Source organism: Equus asinus, chromosome 17, assembly GCF_041296235.1.
Source record: "Equus asinus isolate D_3611 breed Donkey chromosome 17, EquAss-T2T_v2, whole genome shotgun sequence".
Classification (NCBI taxonomy): domain Eukaryota; kingdom Metazoa; phylum Chordata; class Mammalia; order Perissodactyla; family Equidae; genus Equus; species Equus asinus.
The window spans coordinates 11015699-11037307 of record NC_091806.1 but is presented as its reverse complement, the minus strand read 5'-3'; the positions used below and the strand labels follow the sequence as shown (position 1 = coordinate 11037307).

General features: G+C 46.6%; 1 protein-coding gene across 28 annotated transcripts in view; it reads left to right on the top strand.

Annotated features, from left to right (window-relative positions):
* The window catches only part of PHF21A (PHD finger protein 21A), a 173007-nt gene that overhangs the window by 148459 nt on the left and 2939 nt on the right, over positions 1-21609 (top strand). For 21 of the 28 annotated variants that reach the window (XM_044750240.2, XM_044750231.2, XM_044750242.2 and 18 more), the window contains 8 exons: positions 6181-6279; positions 9032-9083; positions 9829-9908; positions 10368-10428; positions 12951-13114; positions 19109-19264; positions 21003-21078; positions 21479-21582. In XM_044750240.2, coding sequence (XP_044606175.1) covers positions 6181-6279; positions 9032-9083; positions 9829-9908; positions 10368-10428; positions 12951-13114; positions 19109-19264; positions 21003-21078; positions 21479-21582 — 792 coding nt within the window. Of the gene's footprint in view, positions 1-6180; positions 6280-9031; positions 9084-9828; positions 9909-10367; positions 10429-12857; positions 12881-12950; positions 13115-19108; positions 19265-21002; positions 21079-21478; positions 21583-21609 lie in introns of all 28 variants that reach the window. The other 7 variants (XM_070487665.1, XM_070487666.1, XM_070487667.1 and 4 more) reach the window with 2 other exon arrangements.

The window sequence follows — 21609 nt, the reverse complement described above, 5'->3', positions numbered from 1 at the left end:
CCCCACTTTTCATTTCTGATTTTCATTATTTGTGTCTTCTCTCTTGTTTTTCTTAGTCTCTCTGATTAAAGTTTTGTCAATTTTGTTGATCTTTTCAAGGAATCAGCTTTTCGTTTCATTGATCTGATTGTTTTTGTATTCTCTATTTAATTGACCTTCACTCTGATTTTTATTGTTTCCTTCTTTCTGCTAGCTTTGGGCTTAGTTGTTCCTTTTGTGGTTCCTCAAGGTACAAAGTCAGGTTACTGATCTGAGGTCTTTCTTATTTTTTAATGTAGACTGTTAGAGCTGTAAATATCCCTCTGAGCTGCTGTCACTGGGTCACTTTGGTTTTGGTATGTTGTGTTTTCATTTTCATTCCTCTCAAACTATCTTCTAGTGTCCCTAAGGATTTCGTCTTTGACTTATTTGTTGTTTGAGAGTGTTGTTTAATTTCCACATAATTTTTAATTTTCTAGTTTTCTTTTATTATTGATTTCTACCTTCTCTATATTGTGGTCAGAAAAGATGCTTTGCATGATTTCAGTGTTTTAAAATGTATTAGGATTTATTTTGTGCCTAAAATATGGTCTGTCCTGGAGAATGTTTCATGTATACAAGAAGAATGTGTATTTTCTTGTTATTGAGTGGACTGTTCTTTTTTTCTTTTAAAGATTTTTATTTTTCCTTTTTCTCCCCAAAGCCCCCGGTACATAGTTGTGTATTTTTAGTTGTGGGTCCTTCTAGTTGTGGCATGTGGGATGCCACCTCAGCATGGCTTCATGAGCCATGCCATGTCCACGCACAGGATCCGAACCGGCGAAACCCTGGGCCGCCAAAGTGGAGTGCGCAAACTTAACTGCTCGGCCACGGGGCCGGCCCCATGGACTGTTCTTTATGTCTGTTAGGGCTAGTTGGTTTATAGTGTTGTTCAAGTCCTCTATTTCCTATTGATCTTCTATCTACATGTTCTTTCCATTATTTAAAGTGAGGCATTGAAGTGTCCGATTATTGATATAGAACTGTGTATTTCTCCATTCAGTTCTGTCAATATTTGCTTCATATATTTGGGGATTATGTTGTTGGTGCATATGTATTTAAAATTGTCATGTCTCTTGATGAATTGACCAGTTTACTAATATATAATGACTGTCTTTGTCTCCTATAGCAATTTTTGACTTAAAGTGAGTTTTCTCTGATATTCGTACAGCCATCTCCATACTCCTTTGGTTACTGTTTTCATGAAATATCTTTATCCACCTTTATCTTTCAACCCTTTTGTGTCTTTGGTTCTAAAATGAGTCTCCTGTAGACAGCATATAGTTGGATCACGTTGGTTTTTTTAATTCATTCTGCCGCTCTCTGTCTTTTAGTTGGTGGGTTTACTCCAGTTACATTTAAATTGATTACTGATAGGGAAGGCCTTATGGTGTTTTGCCTTTTGTTTTCTGCATGTCTTATGTGTTTTTTGTTCCTCAGTTCCTCCAATGCTGCCTTCTTTTATGTTTTTTCCCCCTAATGTTCTCTTGTGATGTCTTCCTCATTTTCTTTTCTGTATATATTTTAGTTTTTTTCTTAATGATTACCATGGGTATTATAGTTGACATTCATAAATTTTTACCAACGTAATTCGAACTGATCCCAGCTTGGTTTCAATAGTATATAAAAACTCTGCTCCTGTACGGCTCTGGCCCGCCTTATGTTGTTAATGTCACCAATTACATCTTTATACATTGTGGGCTCACTCATACAGATTTATAATTACTATTTTGTACATTTCTCTTTTAAATCACATAGGAAACAAAAAGAAAAGTTACAAATCAAACACACAATAATACTGGGTTTTATATTTGTCTGTGTACTTAGCTTTACCGGAATTCTTATTTCTTTGTTGTGGCTTCAAGTTACTGTCTTGAGTCTTTTTATGTCGGCCTGAGGGACTCCCTTTCATGTTTCTTTAGGGCAGATCTACTAGCAGTGCACTCCCTCTCCTTTCTGCAGGATGTAGAATTTTGGAGGGATGGTTTTTTTCTTTCAGCACTTTCTGTCATCCCACTGCCCTCCAGTCTCTGGTTTCTGATGAGAAAATGACTGTTAACCTTATTGAGGGCCCTTACAACTGATGCGTCAGTTCTCTCTTGCTGCGTCCAAGACTCTCGCTTTGCCTTTGGCTGTCGACAGTGTGGTTATAATGCACTTGGTTGTGGATCTCTTTGAGTTTATCCTACTTGGAGGTTGCTGAGCTTCTTCGATGTGTAGATTTATGTCTTTCATCAAATTTGGGAAGCTACTGTTATTTCTTCAAATATTTTTTCTGCTTTTCCTCTCTCCTCTCCCCCTGGGAGCCCATAATATACACATTACTACACTTGATCTGCCCCAAGTGTCCATTAGGCACAGTTCATTTTTTCTGCATCTTCTTTTTTTCTGCTCCTCAGACTGGATAAGTTCATTCATCCTATCTTCAAGTTTACTGATTCTTCCTTTTGCCTGAATCCCCCTAGAGAGATTGTCATTTCAGCTATCGTACTTTACAGCTCCAGAGTTTCTGTTTGGTTCTTTTTAATAATTTCTGTCTCTTTATTGATATTCTCTACTTGGGGAGACATTGTTCTCCTGGTTTCTTATAGTTTGTTGTCCGTGGTTTCCTTTAGCTCATTGAACATATTTAAGACAGTTGACTTAAAGTTTTTCCCTAGAGAGTCCATGTCTGGGCTCCCTGAAGGCCAGTCCTGTCGGTTTCTTTTTTTCCTATGAATGGCCATCCTTCCCTGTTTCTTTGTATGCCTTCTAATTTTTTGGTGAAAACTGTTCATTTTGAAATTACGAGGTAATAAGGGAAATTCGCTTCTCCTCCCACCCCAGGATGTGTTGTTGTTGGTTGTTCAGAGCTGCAATAGTCTGTTCAGTGCCTTTTCCAAACTGATTTTGCAAAGACTGTATTTCTTGTCATGTGTGGTCATTGGAATCTCTGTTCTGTTATCTCAGTGGTTGTCTAATGACCTGACAGATTTCCATACACAACTAGAGCCTAAAAGAAAAAAGTAATAATAAGTGAATAAAAAAACCCAGGGGCCGGCTCAGGGGCACAGCGGTTAAGTTCGCACGTTCTGCTTCGGTGGCCCAGGGTTCACCAGTTCAGATCCCAGGTGCAGACATGGCACCGCTTGGCATGCCATGCTGTGGTAGGCGTCCCACATATAAAGTAGAGAAAGATGGGTGCAGGTGTTAGCTCAGGGCCAGTCTTCCTCAGCAAAAAGAGGAGGATTGGCAGCTGATGTTAGTTCAAGGCTAATCTTCCTCAGAAAAAAGAAAGAAAAAAAAAACCACCCAGCTTTCCCAATCTTTGCAGATTGGCCCTGAGCAGGGACTCTTTCAGTGCTATGCTAGGCTGCCTATAACTCTGCCTGAGTCTTCACCTCTTTCTTGGATGGAGCTCAAAGATCAACCAGTGGTACAAGCCTAGGGTTCTCTCAGATCTCAGTGTGCCTCTAGCCCTGGGAATGGGCAGTGCACTCTGGCTTCCCCAGTATATGTGATAGCCCTTCAAAGCCCTTATTCCTCCAAGATCTTCCTCTTCGGCCTCCTCCTCCCCAGGCCTTTGGGTCTGTCTCCTGCATACTCCATCCACCATCTCTTGCACCAGGTGACTACGGGTAACATATGTCTTTAGATGCTTTTATCAGACACCACCCAAAAAGCCACTCCAGCCCAAGGTGGGCAGAACAAAGATCAGCCTCTGCCGCAGGGCTCAGGGAACCACCAGACAGGTCACAATGCACAGCCACCAGTTTTTGAGAGCAAGGTCTGTACTGCTCCCCCGGCACCAGCAGGCGACACCAGGAATGCAGGTCACCGTCCCCACAGCCTCTGCCCAGCTGGGGAGTGGGCGTTTGTAGGTGGGTGAGGAAAAACGCTTTCTTAGTGAAATTTAACAGCCTCTTCTTTTAGTGAGTGCTCCCTGGTTGCTGTAAGTTTTATTTTTTTAATTAGATGTCAGAGTTCTAAAAAGTTGATTCTGTCTGTTTTTGCTAGCTTAATGGTTGCTTCAGTGGGAGGACCAATTCTTAAAGCTCCTTTATTTTGCCATTTCTGTGATGTCGCTCTCCCACCTTAATGTTTTTTGTTTGTTTAAAGCAGCTTAAAGCAGCAAACATTTATTATCCCAAACAGTCACTAAGGGTCAGGAATCAGGCTGCATGTTAACTGAGTGGTTCTGGCTCAGGGTCCCTCACAAGTTTGCAATCAAACTAGTTGGCCAAGGCTGCAGTCATCTCAGGACTCAGCTGGGGCTGGATAATCCACTTCCAGACTCAGTCATGTGCTTGTTGGCAGCCTCCCTTCCTCACTGGCTGTTGGCAAGAGGTTCAGTTCTTCATCACATGGGCCTCTCCATAGTGCTGTCCACAACATGGCAGCTGGCTCTGGACCCCAGAGCAAGAGGTCCATGAGAGAAGGGCACCTCCCCAATGTTTTGATTGTTTTATTTTTATTTTTGGATGCTTTTGGTATTCTTTATCCAACCCTGAGATAATTATATTCTTCTTGTACAAGAGAGAAAATTGGAACCCTGGCTGATTCCTTAGTGGAGGGGGTTGGTCTGCCCTTCCCCAGAGGCATTTCCACTCAGCCTTAGAGATGGAAGTAAAGACTCTGAGGAACTTGAGACAGCAAGTCCTTACAGCTGACTTTCTCTTCTCCCTCCTCCGTCAGCCTCCCTGTCCTTCCACATTCAGAGAACTATGAAAATAAGCTTTCTGGAAAGCCAAGACATTAAGAATGTCACTGTAAACTACTTTCCTATTGTGTTCCGTTGTAGGTGTGTTTGGTGGTTTGTTTTATGGAGGAAAGGTGTCCTTTTTGGTTAAAAAGTATATGTGTATGAGAGAGAGGAGACGTGAGTGATTCTCCTGGTTGGGCATGTTCACCGCTCAGAAGACCAGCAGCTCTTTGCAGTCTGCCTGCACTGCGTGAGGAACCGTACTGGGCACAAAGGCTGCAGAACAGTCGCTGCTCTCGAGTAGCTTACAGGATAGAGGGGAAGCAGGACATTGGTAAGAAAGGTACGAGGCAGCCTCTGTGCCCCGGACGGTGGTTGCCTCGGTATTGATAAGGCTGCTGTTTACACTTTCCTAATGCAGTAATACGAGAAGCAGGAGGAAAATGTGCAGGTGGCCAGGAAGGAAGTGAGAGATCTTTGTGATTGTGTTAGGTTTTCAGATCTAGTAAAATATTTGACAACATAATGATTTTTGAGAACTTTCAGTGTTCTGCTTAGAGAACCAACGGCTTTCATTTGGCTCCTGCTCATCAATAACCAGACAGTTTCATTCTCATTTATTCACTTGTCGTTGCCATACAGAAAGACCATTAGCATCTGCAATTTTTTAATTTTGAAAAAGTAAATTAGGTTTGTGTTTACAGTTTTATCTCCACTGTTCTAATATCATTTCAGTATTTACCAAGGGCTTCATAAGGTGAATTAGGCATTGGGTCATGATAAGAATAATAATACAAGCCCAGTCTACCAATTTGCTAGCTTCCATTTGTGCTTGAAGATGGTCATGCTACTGGTGTTTCTTTTGTTCGAATGGATACGTCTGGAAGATGAGGTTGGGGGTGGTCAGAATGTCAGTGTCTTGCAAGATGACCTTTCCTTGGCAATTGCGTCTCTCTCTCCTCTAATGGATGATACAGGCAGGTTTTAAATAGCCCAAGCAAGGGGAGTCGTGCGGCCTCTCTTAGGTTCTGATAGGAATTGCTCTGAAATAGAAGAACGTGCGTGTGAGATTTTTTTGACATTACTCACATCTTAAGCACACTGTGGACTGGAGCTTGACCCACATGTAACAAGAGTGGGCTTGCTTCTGGAAAACTGCCCCTACAGCCTAAAATACATTGAAATCAGAGAGAGCAGCCTATACTTTATTTTTATACATAGGAATTAAACCATGGATTTTTCTTTTCGTATAATTTAGGCTATTGTATTTATAGATTCATGTCTACTCTAGTTATGCAATTTAATCATTTCTACTGGGGCCTTGCATTTTCCTTTTTCCCCTTCCAAAATGAAATCCACATTACCTCTTTATTAATATGTTTCCAATTTGAGTGTGGTGTTCTTTTATTTCTTGGCTACAGTCACACTGTGTTTTTAATAAAAAGTGAATTCTGCATTGTCATTTCATTTTTCTCTCCTAGACAATTAAATCCCACACAGAAACCGATGAGAAACAAACAGAGAGCCGCACCGTCACGCCCCCTGCTGCGCCCAAACCAAAGCGGGAGGAGAACCCTCAGGTAGGCCCGGCATCCAGAGGCGCGGCTATCTGTGCCACGAGGCTGCCTCTCACGCCAGGACGGACGCTTGCTCTCTGAATCACTTGATTTTCCTTTTCTTGTGCTTTCTCACTGTGCAGTAATGTCATGGCCAAGTCACGTTGGCCTAGGGCCGATTAAGAGTGTGCCCTTGGGTGTCCATGAGCTGGCATCGAGGAATTTCATACACATGTCACAAATTTGAAATGTAAGATTAGCGATCATTTTCCCAGATATCCCATTGCCTTCCTAATGATCCTTATATTTTGTTTGTCTCAGCCAACAATTATAAGATGTCCAGTTCACTCAGCTAAGGCCTCTTCCTGTTATCCATTACAGCTGTTACATGTGCATTTTTGGTAGTTCTGTTGTATTGCGTTAGAGCCCCAAATCCCACATGAATCAGGAGCTCAGAAGTAGTTCCTTGAAGTCTAAAAGTAGGGACGAAAATAGTAACCTCTGTGCTACCACTGAGGATAGAATTATAAACTTAAATAGCAAACACGAGTCTGGTACAAATATAGAATGTGAATTTGTATGTCCTTAAACAAGAGAATTTTTCACTTTGATGCTTTTATACCAGAAGCTATAAAAGAAAAATGTGCGCAGGATAAAGAGAACAGATTAGTGGTTACCAGCGGGGAAGGGGGTTTTGGGGGTGGGCGAAAGGGATAAAGGGGCATGTATGTATGGTGATGGATAAAAATTAGACTGCTGAGGGTGAGCATGATGAACTGTATTCAGGAATTGATAAACAATGTACACCCGAAATTACACGATGTTATAAACCATTATAATTCCAATAAAATTAATTTTATTAAAAAAAAAAAAGAAGAAATGTGGGAAGGTAATATGATGATGAATATCTGATAGTTGGATTTTATTAGCCCAGTAATCCATTTCCTTCTATCCTCAGTGCATTCCTTGTAATGAAACCATGTCAAGTAGTGGCATGAAGCCATCAAAGCTTTGTGTCATTGTTTTTTTTAAAAAAGCAGTGATTTATTAAGCCTGTTCAGATTTTTTTAAAACGCGTACACATGTTCGTTCTTTCCCATATGAAATGGATTAATTTTTAATTTATCTCTAAAGAAGGGACCAAACTTGAACCAAAAAGAAGGTACTAGTCATGCAAATTGCCGAGAAACTTGTAAAATCATCCAAAAATTAATGACAAGTGTTACGCTTGAAGGAGGAAAAATAGAGCAAGCTCTTACCAAACTGTCCTCATCAAAAGAAACTGAAGGATGCCTCAGTGAGGGCACCGTGTTGGCGAGCGAGGACCGCCACGTGGAACGGCAGACCGCTCACCTTCTAGCTGGACAGAATCCCCGCCGTAAAGAGAATGAATTAGTTCTCGGCATACCTGTGAGACACAGATGAGGCACGAGTTCTTGACCACCTTTTATTCTGTTTCTCACTGAAAATCTGTTCCACAGGAGAGGAGATTTTTTTTTCCATTTAATAATTCTTATGGGAGCTTGATCTAGGCTAGCAAAGATGAGTTGGATAGGAGTGGCCAAGAACGGGGCTGTTGCTTGATTTCGGAAAGGTTCATCTGAGCGTCCGTTCGCACACTGCTTTATTAGCAGAGAGCAGATCTGAAGGAGTAGTGGCAATGAGGAATGTCATTGACTGGCAACCGCGGAGTTACGCCATTTCAACGTGCAGTGCAAAAAATGGGCCGGGAGTCTAAGTCTGCTCTTCCTGACGAGAGTCCTCTGGCTGTCGGGGCAGATGCCCACCTAAGAGACTGAAATAGGAAGTGGAGTAAAAACGTCTCTTCAGGACTCTGAGGGTGCCAGTGAAGGAGATTTCTGTGTTCTCAAGTGGCTCGATCAAGGACTTTGTCTTCATAAAACACTCAGTATCTTGAAAAATATCATGATGTTTAACGTTGAGGGTAACATGTCAGGGTTTTTCAAGACCAAGCTGTGGTATAAACAGTGGGGCAGGAGTTCATCTCCTAACAGTTGATGGCGTTCTTTATTCACTGGCAAGAGAAATCGGTGATGTATTATTTGGCATGTTTAGCAACCGCGTGCAGGGGGACAGCAGCAAATGCAGACGTCCCCTCCAGACTGCATGTAACAGGAGAGCAAAACAGGCGTCAGTCTGCTGCTCTCCCCAGCTTTAAGCATCTGCCGTTCCAGCTTTGCGGTGCAGTACTCTAATCAGTCAGCTTCCGGTGGAGCCCTGAGAGCAGCCTTTAGAGAGAAGTCGCTCCATAATTTTTAGGTGCATGTTTGATTGAAAAATCATAGTAGCAAACAGAACCACTGTCGTTCTGAAACTCATTTAGCTTTGAGGGAGCATTGTCCAGTCAGTGGTAGTAACAGTGTAAGGAGCCCTGACCTGTCATGACAAGGGAAGTCCTTAGAATTTGAGCTGATTGTGTGGGAGGTTCTTTGTAACCTCTGCGTGTTTTCGGGTATGAAATCCTCTTCCCTCTAAGAGGATCTTTCTGAAAACAACCTAGATCACTCAGGATGCTGGTTTCTGTCATCGGGAAAGTAGAAGCGTAGGTCCCAGTCCTTCTCTTTTGGTCCCTGTAAGACCAGGCAGCCTGCAGAGTGGCTTCATTGGAGGGCGCTGGCTCGTTGGTCGCCTGAACCCGGCCTCCGTCGAGCCAGCAGCCCACTGGGTTGGCTTTCCCTAAGAGTCTAACTGGGAGCATGCGCTTTGCTTTGTGAGGACCCAAACTGAAGTACATTCTTTTCCTTCTCTCACACAGAAACTTGCCTTCATGGTGTCTCTAGGGTTGGTGACACATGACCATCTAGAAGGTAAGAGAAGAGATTCACGGCGCCACCTTGCTTCCGGCCCAGAGCTGTGTTCTTGAAAATAGAGATTTATTGAGATTTATTGCTAAAATAGACAATTGGAACACAAGTAGAATACAGTTCCGCCAGTGTGGACTTTATTTCCTTTGGAGTCGAACTTGCCTTCCCTCTGTGTCGTGACCAGCCCCTCTCCCTCCCGTCATGATATGTCCGCTCTGCTGTCCTGAGGGAACCCCAAGCTGCCTGGATTAAGGTGACTTCTGTTCACTTAGAGGAACTTTTCTGTTTCTTGACAGCATGCAGTAGTAAATGCCTGCTGACAAGTCTTCGTATTTTTCAGTCACTCTGGTTTATGTGAATCTTACGAATAGTTACAAAGCTGCACCTGTCCTGGTTATTTTCTTCTAGAATGGGGACCTGTGGTTCCTCAGTCTGGGTCTAGTTCACCTCTGTTCCAGCGATCTAAAAATAGATCGGGACAGCTTGTTTACCAGCGTTGTCTGCTGTTAAGCTGTCAGTCACAGAGTGCCACCCTGGGGGACAGCGTGGCCCTGCCCTCTGAGAGGTGGGAGTAGGTGGGCCCACATACTACTTCCGGCCATGTGCTTGCCTCTGCCGAGGCCGCAGTGAAACAGAGACTTGCCCCCGTTTCTGATTTGTCGTGGGGAAACCAGTAGACAGACAACAAAGTTAAGGTTTTAAGGTTCTCCCTACCTCTCTTCTAACCTAAACCTTTTGCTTTCCCAAGAAATCCAAAGCAAGAGGCAAGAGCGAAAAAGAAGAACCACAGCGAACCCCGTGTACAGCGGAGCAGTCTTTGAGCCAGAGGTACTGCTGGCCGCGCTTGGCCCTTCTCTCCCCGTTCCAGCTTTGTGTCCGACTTGTCAGCCCTCCCGTCTGAAAACCACGTCAGAGCAGTACCCTGCTTGTGCTTGGCCAGCTCTGGGGAACGGTGGGTCCGTCTCTGGCTGATCACATTTCATTCTTATTGGTCACTGCTGTCCCCTTAGCTGAGTTCCTAAGTTTGAGCAGATACAAACCTCCCTTAAAAATTTAACTCATCCTGGCTTCAACACATCTGTCCTGTGAAGCAGAAACAGATCTCTCTGGAATATTCTCTCAGAGCCAAGTGCATAGATAAAACCCGTTAGCACTGAGACCTTGGGGTGACCAGCACTAACTAGTTGGCATGTGGACAGGCGTGCTGGGCTTGGTCTTTAGCTTGTGCCAGTGTTAGTAGTAACCATGCTATTCAACCAGTCACGTTTCCCTCTTCAACCCTCCAAGCGTAAGAAGAGCGCAGTCACATACCTGAACAGCACCATGCACCCCGGGACCCGGAAGAGAGGTGAGCGCCTGTTTGTCTCTCCTCGCTGTTGCTTTGGCTTCTGTGTTGTGTTTCTTCCCCCTCCCTCTTCCCGTTGTCCTGGAGCCTGTCTAACTCCTGTATCCCCTGAAAACAGTGTTGTCGTTGCTCTCTGAGAATGGGCGGAAAAGAGAGTGAGAGTTCTTACTAGAGTTCTGTACGTTGACTCAAAAGCTGCCTTCCCTGGGGTTCTGGCAAGGCCGACTCAGGGCAGGGGCTTACTGCAGCATTTCCACCCAGGCCCACCAGGCTGTGCATGAGGGGCACAGGAGCAGAACGCCGTGTGAAGGAAGCATTTTAGCATCGTTGAGCAGAACAGGGCACTGCTGTTGCCAGGCTGTTCTCAGTAGCGCCTGAGTCATCCTGCTGCCAGCAAGACTGGAGTGTGACTCTTAGGTTTCCATGAGCTGCAGTCTTCCTAGGAAGGAGAGGGTAGCCATACCAAGAAGTTCGAATCTGTGAGAAGAGGGTGTCTCCAGCTGAGTGGAGAAGATCACTGTCAAAACAGACCCCAAAGCAGAAATGCCTAGAGAGCGCCGTCCCCGGATCCCAGCCCCCCGGTCGGGCGGGCCGCCTTACTCGGGCAGAGCAGAGACCAGCAGCGGCTCTCGCTGGGCAGCTCTAAGTGGCTCCTAACAGCTCAGAGTTTGAGCTCATGAACAAGGTTCTGAAATTGTTCTTCAATGTCAGTAATACATCCCCAGATCCCTTTCTCCACATAATAATGGATCCCGGAATTATAGTTCCAGGCTGGAAAGGTTGCAGAGCGAGTGGAGGAGCATACTAATTTTTGCGTGTGCACACAGTCTCAGAGCTGTGGGAAGCTTCGAGGTCATCCCCACCCTTTGTCTGCCCGAGGCAGGGCTACAACTGTCCCATTACCAGCACCTCCCCCAGAAGAGAGAGCGTACCCACCCTTCCGGACCTGGTCCAGTGTTTCATCAGCCCCATCCTTCCAGGAGCCGCAATATTCCCATGGGAAACCCTAAATAATTGCTCCCTGTCAATTCCTGGGCCACGATAACCAGTACCATGGGTTATTTTTTGTTGTTTCCTTTAGGGCAATTTTAGTGACCTCTGACACAGTTTTCAGAAAGGAACCGGCCCAGCCAGAAGCCACAGCTAATTGGCCTGCTGGTGGGCAGTGTCTGCTAGGAAGACAGAGGTTAAATGAGCCAGAAAGACCTTGGCGTCTCTTGCCAAGGTCAGAGGATGGAAGCCTGCCTCCACAATGCCTAGGATGTACCTTCTGTGGGTAAACAGAGCATTCATCTTAGGCTTCCCCTCCTGGCAGCACTAAATTCCCTAGAAAAGACAGACCGGTACGATCTATCTTTGTACTGCAGACATTGTCAGTTTAACACAGATAGGTAATGTTGTGTAGGGGCCGACAGAATCGTGACTCTTGTGCATAATCCTAAAATCAGTCACAACTGTTGGCAGAGCCATGATCCTGCGTACCATCCGCCCATGCTCCCAGGCAGCTGTGTACCTCTCTGGCTCTTTTTTTCCCTTTGGTGTGCTGGGCAGACACTTTGGATCGCTCACAGCTTAGAAGCTATGACCCTGGCCCTTGGAGGACAAGGATTTCGGCTTAGGTAGATCATAAGGCAAGAGTGGCTACCCTGGACTTTCCATACCCGGTGGGGCTCGCGGATGGGTCCTCTGCGGCTGGGAGGTTTGATCCAGAATGCTTTTGCTCCGGTCAAGCCTCTCGGTGAGCAGTGTTCCTGGGTTTGGAGCAGCCCAGTTTTTCAACACCTGGCTCACCAGGGTGCCTGTGCTGGAAAGCGGGCGATGGTTCTCCCTCAGCTGGGGAGGGCACCCAAGTCCAAAGTGCTTCAAGACATTAAGCCCAGAGGGTCTTGTTATCTCTTAGCTTCCAGCTACTCCCAGAATGTCTCTCTCACTCGCTCTACCAGCAAAGGGCAAGAAGAGGCCACGTGAATTTCACCTCCACGCTTTGTCTTTCTCCAGCCTCACAGCAGTGAAATGACCAAGCTCTAGTTAGGAGAGAGAAGGGAAAGCAGAAATCCTAAATAAATTTGTGGGAACTAAGACTCATTCGTCCTGTTGTGAGAATGATGGTTGTGGAGAAACCTTAGAGAACGATGTGCAAAAGATCCAGAAAAGTAAATTCTTAATTCCTGGCCTTGGCTCCCATGGAGCTTTGGGATCTTGTTCTTGCGTCAGGAATCTCAAATTGTGACAGTCCAGGAACGTCACCCTGAGCCGCCCAGGGCGAGGCCCTTTCAGGTGCCCAGGCCCTCCCGCCAGGCTCCTCGCTCTCTTATCCGCCCTTCCTTTGAGACTCGCCTTGTTGTTCCTAATGACGTGTAAGTCTTTGCTTCTCTTCTCTCGGACTGTTGTATTAACCTTCTGTCCGCTACCTCACTTCCTTTCCATGCTAGCCAATGAGGAGCACTGGCCAAAGGTATGTAAGACCGTTTTTCCCCCTCTTTCCCTCCCCTTTTTCCCTTTTGTTCCCTTCTCTCGGTATATAGGTCGTCCTCCAAAATACAATGCAGTGCTGGGGTTTGGAGCCCTTACCCCAACATCCCCCCCATCCAGTCATCCTGACTCCCCCGAAAATGAAAAGCCAGAGACCACATTCACTTTCCCCGCACCTGTGCAGCCTGTGTCGCTGCCCAGCCCCACCTCCACAGACGTAAGTAACGTGGGAAAAGCTCGCTCGCTCGCTCGCTCAGAGCGGAAATCGGGGACCCCGCTCTCAAATGTTGTCTCCTTGCGGCTTCATCTCCTTGAGTGACCTGGACCATTAGTCACCCTGCAGGACACCGCATGCCGTGCGAGGCAGCTGTCTGCTGGGCCCAGGTCCTGCCAGGTCCTGGCGAGTTGTGTTGAATAGAGCGCCAGGAGGCCCCGTCAGTTGTCAGAGCTGGATTTGGAGGCTGTGGATGTGCACTCAGGAAGGGGAAGGGTTGGGGACATCAGCTCGTGGAACTGAGAGGTCCTCGGTGTTGGGGTGCGGAGGATGGACGAGGCGTGTGTTCCCTGGTGGTCCTTGCTTCCTGCTTCAGGTAGAATTCAAGAAGCGGAAAACTGTTCTTTGAAGCAACTTTATTCAGCAGAGTTGATGAGAAACACGTTCTGGAAAAAGTCCAACACTTTCAAGCCCTTCACCAGGCACTGCAGGAGGGTAGACTAGGGCCCTGAGTCTTTAAATGAGCACTTACAGAGCAGTGAATTCACTCAGCAAACGCTTGCTGAGCACTGCTCTGTGGAGCGAGCACTGTTCTCGAGGCTGGGGGCGGGGGAGGGAACAAAACCAGCTCCCTGCACTCAGGGAGCTTCTCGCGTGGCCAGAGGCACGTGGTAGCTGGGGAACGCGGGCTGTGTCGGCTCGTGATTAGAGCTGTGAGGAGCCGTGGGACAGAGGAAGGGCGCGAGGAGTTAAGGCGGCAGGGAACTCCTTGGCGAGGAGTGGGAGAGAGAGGAGGCGGGGTCCGTGGGAGTCTGTGGGGACGGCATTCTCAGCAGAGGGAGCAGCAGTGCCGAATCCCGAGGTGGAGGTCACCTGGCACGGAAGACGGCAGGAAGGCAGGCGGGCTGGGGCAGGCGGGCGGGAGGTGGGCCCCAGAGGGCAGGGTCCATCCCACAGGGCCTCGTGGCTCCTACTCTGAGGGGAATGGAGATCGCTGGGGGGTTTGACGTCGTTTCTCTACTTTTTATTTAGAAAATTTCCAAATCTACAGAAAAGTTGTGATGGCAATACACAGAACAAACGTATACCCTTCACTTCAATTCACCAGGTGTTTCCGTTTTACCACACATGCTTCTCCTCTATACATGCACGCACGTACCTGCACACACACGCACACACACACGCACAGACACTTTTTTTGCTGAACTAGTTAAGAAGTTTCGGACATCATGAATCTTTACCCAAAATACTTCCGTGTATATCTCCTAAGAACAAAGGTATTCTCTGGTATAGCCACAATGCAGTTATCAAATTGAGGAAATTTAATATTGGTAAAATATTATCATGTGCTATATGGTGTATACTCGGATTTCTCCAGTTGTCTCTCTCATTGCCTGAGCGGCACTGTGTTTTTTCTGTCCCGCGATCCAGTCCAAGATAACTGACGTGTATTGGTTTGATATTGTCTCCTTGCTTTGGAACAGTTTCTCAGCCTTGCTTTGTCTTTCATGGCACTGACATTTTTTAAGAGACAGGCCAGTTGCTGTGTAGTGTCCCTCTGGATGGTCCACTGGGTTCCTCAGGAGTAGATTGGGGAACCCTCAGTAAGTGGCGATGAGTCCTTCTCGGAGCGTCACAACAGGAGGCACGTGATGTCAGTCTGAACTGTTGTTGGGGATGTTAACTTTCATCTCGGAAGCTAGATTCCGTCAAATTTCTCCACTCGTCGAGGTGCCTCTCTTCTCTGCTGGAGGCAGCTTGGAGTCTGTATAAATGTCCTGCTCCCCAACAAACTGTTGCCCAGCGGTTTCAGCATCCTTTGATGATTCTCCTCTGCGTGTATTTTTAAGGTGTTTGCAGAATCAACCTGGATTTTGAAAGGCTCACTCTGTCTGGAACATGGGGAAGAGCCTGTGGGGGGCCGGGGTGGAAGCAGGCAGCCTGCATAAGAGGCTGTCGCAGTCGTCCAGGCAGGAGCTGATGGTGGCTTGGCCTTATGGGGCCCTGGAGGTGGAGCTGGAGAACAGTGACTGAGTCTGCATATAGCTTCAAGAGCCAGCAGGATTGGATAAGGGGGTACGAGAAAAAGAGAACAGTCAAGGGTGAATGCAGAGTTTTTGGCTGAACACCCAGACGGCTGTAGCTGCCACTTCCTGGAGCTAACAAGAAGGGCGGGCATGAGGAGGGAAAGCACAGCTTCGTTCTGCACGCAGCCCATTTCTTTTGTGAATTACAGAGCTCATCTTTGGTCATCTTCAGGTAAAATGACCCTTGAACTTGAAGGTTCTCAATACTTACTAATGGTATACCCCTCTCCCAAGAGCAAAGGAATTCCATGTGCACATTCTGAGTTCAAATTCCAGAGGCAACAAAGGAAGTGTCCTCTTTGGATGACCGGGGTCATAGAGGAGTTCTGTCCCCTGGCAGGTTTCTTTCCGCAGACATAGCTGGTGGCTTCAGACCCAGCCTTGCTCTCAAATGCAGCATTTCCTCCAGCTTTCCTGATTTGGGCCATAGTCGTTGATACAGGTTTTCTGCCTGTCCTGTTAGCACCGGGAGTGCCCATCAGAAATCTTGTCTGCTGGCCCCAGAGATGACCCCAGCTTTTCCTCAGTTGAAGCATTGCCGAAGGGACTGCCCCTCTGGGTGTCTCGGGACAGGACCCTCCAGGTGGCGCACAGATGCTGGGGGTAGAGGATTTTGTGCTTCTGCCTAGGAGTCTCTTTCCTCAACAATGTTGTTCGTATTTTTTGTGATTCTTGGCTGAGGGAATTTATGATTTTCTTTGAGAGACTGAACCCAAAGGATCCACTCAGATCAAATCACACACTAAAGCTTCTGCCAGGTTTTGTCTTAAAATGCAAACACTCTTCTTTTCAGAGATCTGAGGGTAAAAGAAAGCTTTTCTAAAACCACTAAATATGTTGAGAACTTCTCAGGTTAAACGTAGTGAAATGGATTTTTTAAAAAGATAATTGACTTGTACTTTCACCGTATCCCGACAGTGGCAGTGATTAAAGTCAGCACACAGCTCTGTGTATTTGCTGCTGGTGGCATGAGCCCCAAGAACATTAATTAAACAATCACAGTTGAAAGGCAGGCATTTCCCGGGGATCAATAACCGTCTAGAAGGACGTGGTAATACAAGACCCAGCCGGGTGCTAATCTTCAGGATGTACCTTGTTGCCACTATCATCATTTTTATGAGAAGGGAAGATATGTTGACATAGTTATAAAATTGTTTTAGCAAATGATGGGGTTGCAATTGATATAGCCAGGGTATTTCCAAAACCTTATGTCCTCAGCTGCTAGCGAAGAATCATGGGCCAGCCATCGTTCAGCTTGCCATTTGGTTTATGGGAATCGTGTGGTTGATCAGCAAAGCGTAGGCCCTTTGACCTGGCACAGCACCTCCCTGGGCCTTCCTCCACTCTCTTCAGGCAAAGATCCAATTTCCTGTGGATGAGATACGTATCTTGTCATTTTATATTCGTGTCTATGGGCGGTAGTTCTCAAAGGGTGGTCTGGGAGGTGGTCCCTGAGACTCGTTCAGGGGGTCCATAAAATCACAATTATTTTCTTGATAATGCTAAAATGTCCTTTGCCATTTTCACTCTCATTCTCTCAAGAGTGGAGTCTTCAGATGCCACATGACGTGTGACCATGTCATCACCGTCATGGCTGTTGGATGTGCACTTGTGTGTTCTGGGGTTTATAATTTTTTAATATGCTATTTTTGTAACTTCCTGTGATTCTATAATTATTTCAAAATTAAAAAGTTTGAAAAGCTTCTAATGTAGTAAATATCAATAGATATAAAACACATAAACAAAAGCTCTCTGAGGTTCTTAGTAATTTAATGAGTGTAAAGACATCCTGACACCAAAAAGATTAAGACCTGCTGCTAGGGGATGTGCAAATAGGATAGGAGGTTTCTTTCCTTTAGGAACTTAAGAGAAATTATTTAACCTTTATTTTACGTACTTTCCACTTCTTGATGTTCTCCTTACAAAGGAAAATGAGCAGAGCTCTTTACCGAACAAGTCCCTCTGAATAAGATGTCCGGTTTGTCTCGTTTACTTCATCACTGATAATTTTTTTTTTTTAGTTTTTTTTTGGGGGGGGGAAGATTAGCCCTGAGCTAACATCCGCTGCCAATCCTCCTCTCTTTTCTGAGGAAGACTGGCCCTGAGCTAACATCTGCTGCCAATCCTCCTCTGTTTGCTGAGGAAGACTATCCCTGAGCTCACATCTGTGCCCATCTTCCTCTACTTTATATGTGGGATGCCTACCACAGCATGGCTTGCCAAGCGGTGCCGTGTCCACACCCGGGATCCGAACCGGTGAACCCCGGGCCGCCGAAGTGGAACGTGGGCACTTAACCTCTGTGCCACCAGGCCAGCCCCCATCACTGATAATTTTATCTATGGTTCATGTAAAACACTCTCTTAAACTCTAAAATTTTTATAAACTTCATAAAGACAGAGACTTACAACATGGGGCTAAGGGTCAAGAAAGACTGACTCTAGAGAAGAGCAGCCCGCAGCCCGACTGTAGACTGTAAGGGTGAGGAAGGAAGTTGCGGTTCGTCAGGGATGAAGCCTGACCTCTCCCAGTGCCTGGAACGGAACCTGTTAGGCTGCCGTCTCAGGCAGTGCCTTTTGCTCGTGTACTGAGTGTCTTTTTTTACTGCCCAGGGGTAACATTTTCTTACTAAGAAAGATTCAAATCTGTCCACATTCTGATTACCATGTAACTGTAAAAGTTATATAAGTTATCTTGTAACTTAGAAAAGTTATAACCAGTTTCCTAGGCCCCCAGCTGCCCTAGTGAATTATAGAGAAAGTTTCCTTTCCTTTAGGGAGAAATTGTCCGCCTGGGGAGATACGCTCCTTCAGTGGAAAGGAAGAATTGAGCACTGCTTTCTGTCATTGCTTCCCATACAGGATTTCTGAATTAGGCCCTCTGGCAGAATAGCCTAGAATCAAACACAGCCCCTTGGAAGTGGCAAGGGGTCTGCTGCAAGCGGTGGCGCTGCCTTGCCGGCTAAGCCCGGCACATCCCGTCAGTCTCCCCTTCCCTGGTGTCTTTATCGGCGGAATTCATCCTGTGCAGACAACAGGCCAGGGACTGCCTTGCTCAAAAATGCCTCTTTAGTACCTCTTTTTTTTTTTTTTTTTTTTTCTACTGTTCTCCTCTCCACATTTTAAGTAGATCAGCCTTTTTCTGATGGTGCCCTCTGCTCAGAGGGCTCCAGCAGACTTCCCTGAGGACCGGACGGTCACTGATGGCAGGTGAGACAGGCAGAGTACCCTGGGGCTGCTCTTTGTCCGTCCGGTGAGGTATTTTATGGGGAGGAATAGACCCATCCAGAATAGAGTGGTCCATCGAACGGCAGTGCCAAAACTGGTTTTGAGAGACCATTGCCAGCTGTGGCTTCAGCTTTCTAAATCCTTCCTGTTCAAAAGCTCCTATGAGGTTAATTTGCTCCTGACTTCATCTTTTCCCGTTTGAACTTTAACCATATTTTTTTCTCCCTGAGCAAGCAAAGAGTTTAGTAAAATTCCCCTTCTTGTCTGTCCTCTTTCCCAATCCTTCTAAACTGCCCCCGAAATGACAGGTAGCAGGAATTGTCTGTATCACTTGGATGAATGGATTTCAGTGTCTGTAAACTTTCTGGTCCGTGGGCTGGACTCTATGCAAACGTGGCAAATGCTGGGCTTTCACCTGTGAGGGGAATTTTGGCCTAGGTGACTGCAGAGCTTCCCTGCGAACTCAACTCGAGAGTGCAGAACACTGTCCCCGCCCGGGGAGCCGCAGCCGTAGGGAGCTGTTGGGGCCGGGCCACCGGTCGTTCCTGCCTCTCTCGAACACCTTTGTGACATGTTGGACGGGCACAGCTGATGGTCCTAAGACATTTATATGTATCCAGAATGTGCATGTTAACATTCAAATTTTACCTTTTTTGTCCTCTTACCTTTCCTCTCAATTTCATAGGGTGATATCCATGAGGATTTTTGCAGCGTTTGCAGAAAAAGTGGCCAGTTGCTGATGTGTGACACGTGTTCCCGTGTGTATCATCTGGACTGCTTAGACCCTCCTCTGAAAACGATTCCCAAGGGCATGTGGATCTGTCCCAGATGTCAGGACCAGGTACTGTGTGTGGGGCAGACAGTCGAGGGGCGCAGGGGGAGAAAAACGGCGCGGGTAGGCGGACTTCCTTGCCCTCTAATCCGGAGGAATGGCGGGGTCTCTCCCCGCTCCAGGTGGGTCTCCAGGCCGCGTCTGCCCTGTCCCCACACAGCGTGCATCCTCCCACAGGTTCTCTGTCGTCTGCATGCGGCGGCCACTCCGTGTGCAGGTACAGAGACCCCCACGCCCTTTATGTGAAGTTACTTATCCTCTCATTACCTTGCTGTCCCTTCAAAGTCCCTAAGACTTTCTCCCTCTTTCTCTAAGAATGGTCCACACCCACTACGTTATTTTGAAACTCGTCTTTGGAAATAAAATCCTAGAAGAAAGTGCCCAGTTGATGGTTTAATTCAAATAACCACAGTTTCACTTTTTTCTTGAGGAAGATTAGCCCTGAGCTAACATCTGCTGCCAATCCTCCTCTTTTTGCTGAGGAAGACTGGCCCTGAGCTAACATCCGTGCCCATCTTCCTCTACTTTATATGTGGGATGCCTACCACAGCATGGCATATCAAGCAGTGCCATGTCCACACCTGAGATCTGAACCAGCAAACCCCAGGCCACCAAAGTGGAATGTGCGCACTTAACCGCTGCACCACCGGTCCAGCCGCAACACAGTTTCACTTTTAAACCTGCGTTGTCATCAGGATCGGAGAACTAACTGGGCAGTTCTGTCTTAGTATTTCATGGACTTGAAAGGCAAACGTATTATTAGCTGTCCCAGCCTTTTCTCTGCTTCTCTGTTTAGTTTCTGATCTCTTTTTCACAACTGTCAATGTATCTTTATGGCTTTTTTGTTTTTTGGGTTTTTTTGGTGAGAAAGATTGGCCCCGAGCTAACATCTGTGCCAGTCTTCCTCCACTTTGTATGCGGGACACTGCCACAGCATGGCTTGATGAGCGGTGCATGGGTCCACACCCAGGATCCAAAGCTATGAACCCCGGGCCCCTGAAGCAGCGTGCTCAAACTTAACCACTGTGCCACCAGGCCGGCCTTCCATCTTCATGTTTTTATTACAAGCTGTCTCAAGTCTTTTTCGGAAGTAGGCAAAGTATAAATAATAAATAAATAAGCCTGGGAGCTCCACAAGCTTGGGGCTGCTGCCAAGTTCTTTGGAATCCTGACTTGAGAGAATTCTGGTTTCCCCGTTTAACCTTGGTCCTCTTCCCACTGTCTCCCTGCTCTAGTTAGTAGACACAGTTCTGTCTCTGTTCTCTCCCTGCTGCTGCTTTGTGGCCCTCTGATAATTTCCTGCGTGGGGTCTAGATGATACTTCAGTATTTGGAACTGATGTGTGATTGCCTCGGTCAGGCTGTCTTTGGGGGACACACAAAGCTGAAGTTGAGATAGGCAGCCCAGGTCAGGTCAAGGACAAAGCTGCCAGTGGCTGCTGCCATCAGGCACACTTGCAACTGTGTGCCGGTGGCTCTGGCCGTGGGGAGTCTTTGGGGGTCGTGTGGCACGTCTCTCTAAGGCGGGGCTCAGGCAGCTGGGCTCTTGCTGCTGTTGGACCTCGTTCTCTCAGGCTGACGCCTGCACCTTTATAGTCCAGAAACTACAGACCGGGGTCTGGCATCCGGCCGCCATCAAGCCGTCCTGGTTTTGTCTGCCAGCAGCTACAGACCCCATTGCCTGTTATTACACAGCGGACGCGTGTTTCTACCTCCTTCTCAAGGTAAAATTCTAAAAATCTTTGCAGATGCTGAAGAAGGAAGAAGCAATCCCATGGCCTGGAACTCTAGCAATTGTTCATTCCTATATCGCCTACAAAGCAGGTAAGGAGTGACCGTGCCTCCTCCCGTGGCAGCCTCCCCTTTTTGGGGAAAAAAAAAGAAAAGTACTGGAAGGGCAGTATTTGTTTTGTTTTCAAAAGGAAATTTAAAGTTAAAAATGAGAAGCTTTTAGTGAGTGAAGTGAAAAGTTTGTGTGGGACTGTCTTGAGGAGGAAGAAAGAAGTGGCATCTTATTTACGTGGAGCCAGGCCCACACCACTGACATTTCCTCGCGTCCCTGTGCACGAACCAGGCCAGGGCCCGGGCCGGCAGGTTCTGCGGGCTGGCCGCGCGGCTCCCGGGAGCTGTGGGGAAAACGGCTGCTATGCCAAGCCTTTTGAACACAGGGGTGTTTTCGATGAATTTATTGTTAAAAACCGTTCCTTTTATTTTTCTTTTTCAGCAAAAGAAGAAGAGAAACAGAAATTACTTAAATGGAGTTCAGATTTAAAACAAGAACGAGAACAACTCGAGCAGAAGGTGAAACAGCTCAGCAGTTCTATAAGTGTAAGTGAGGCTCCTGCGCTCGTGCGT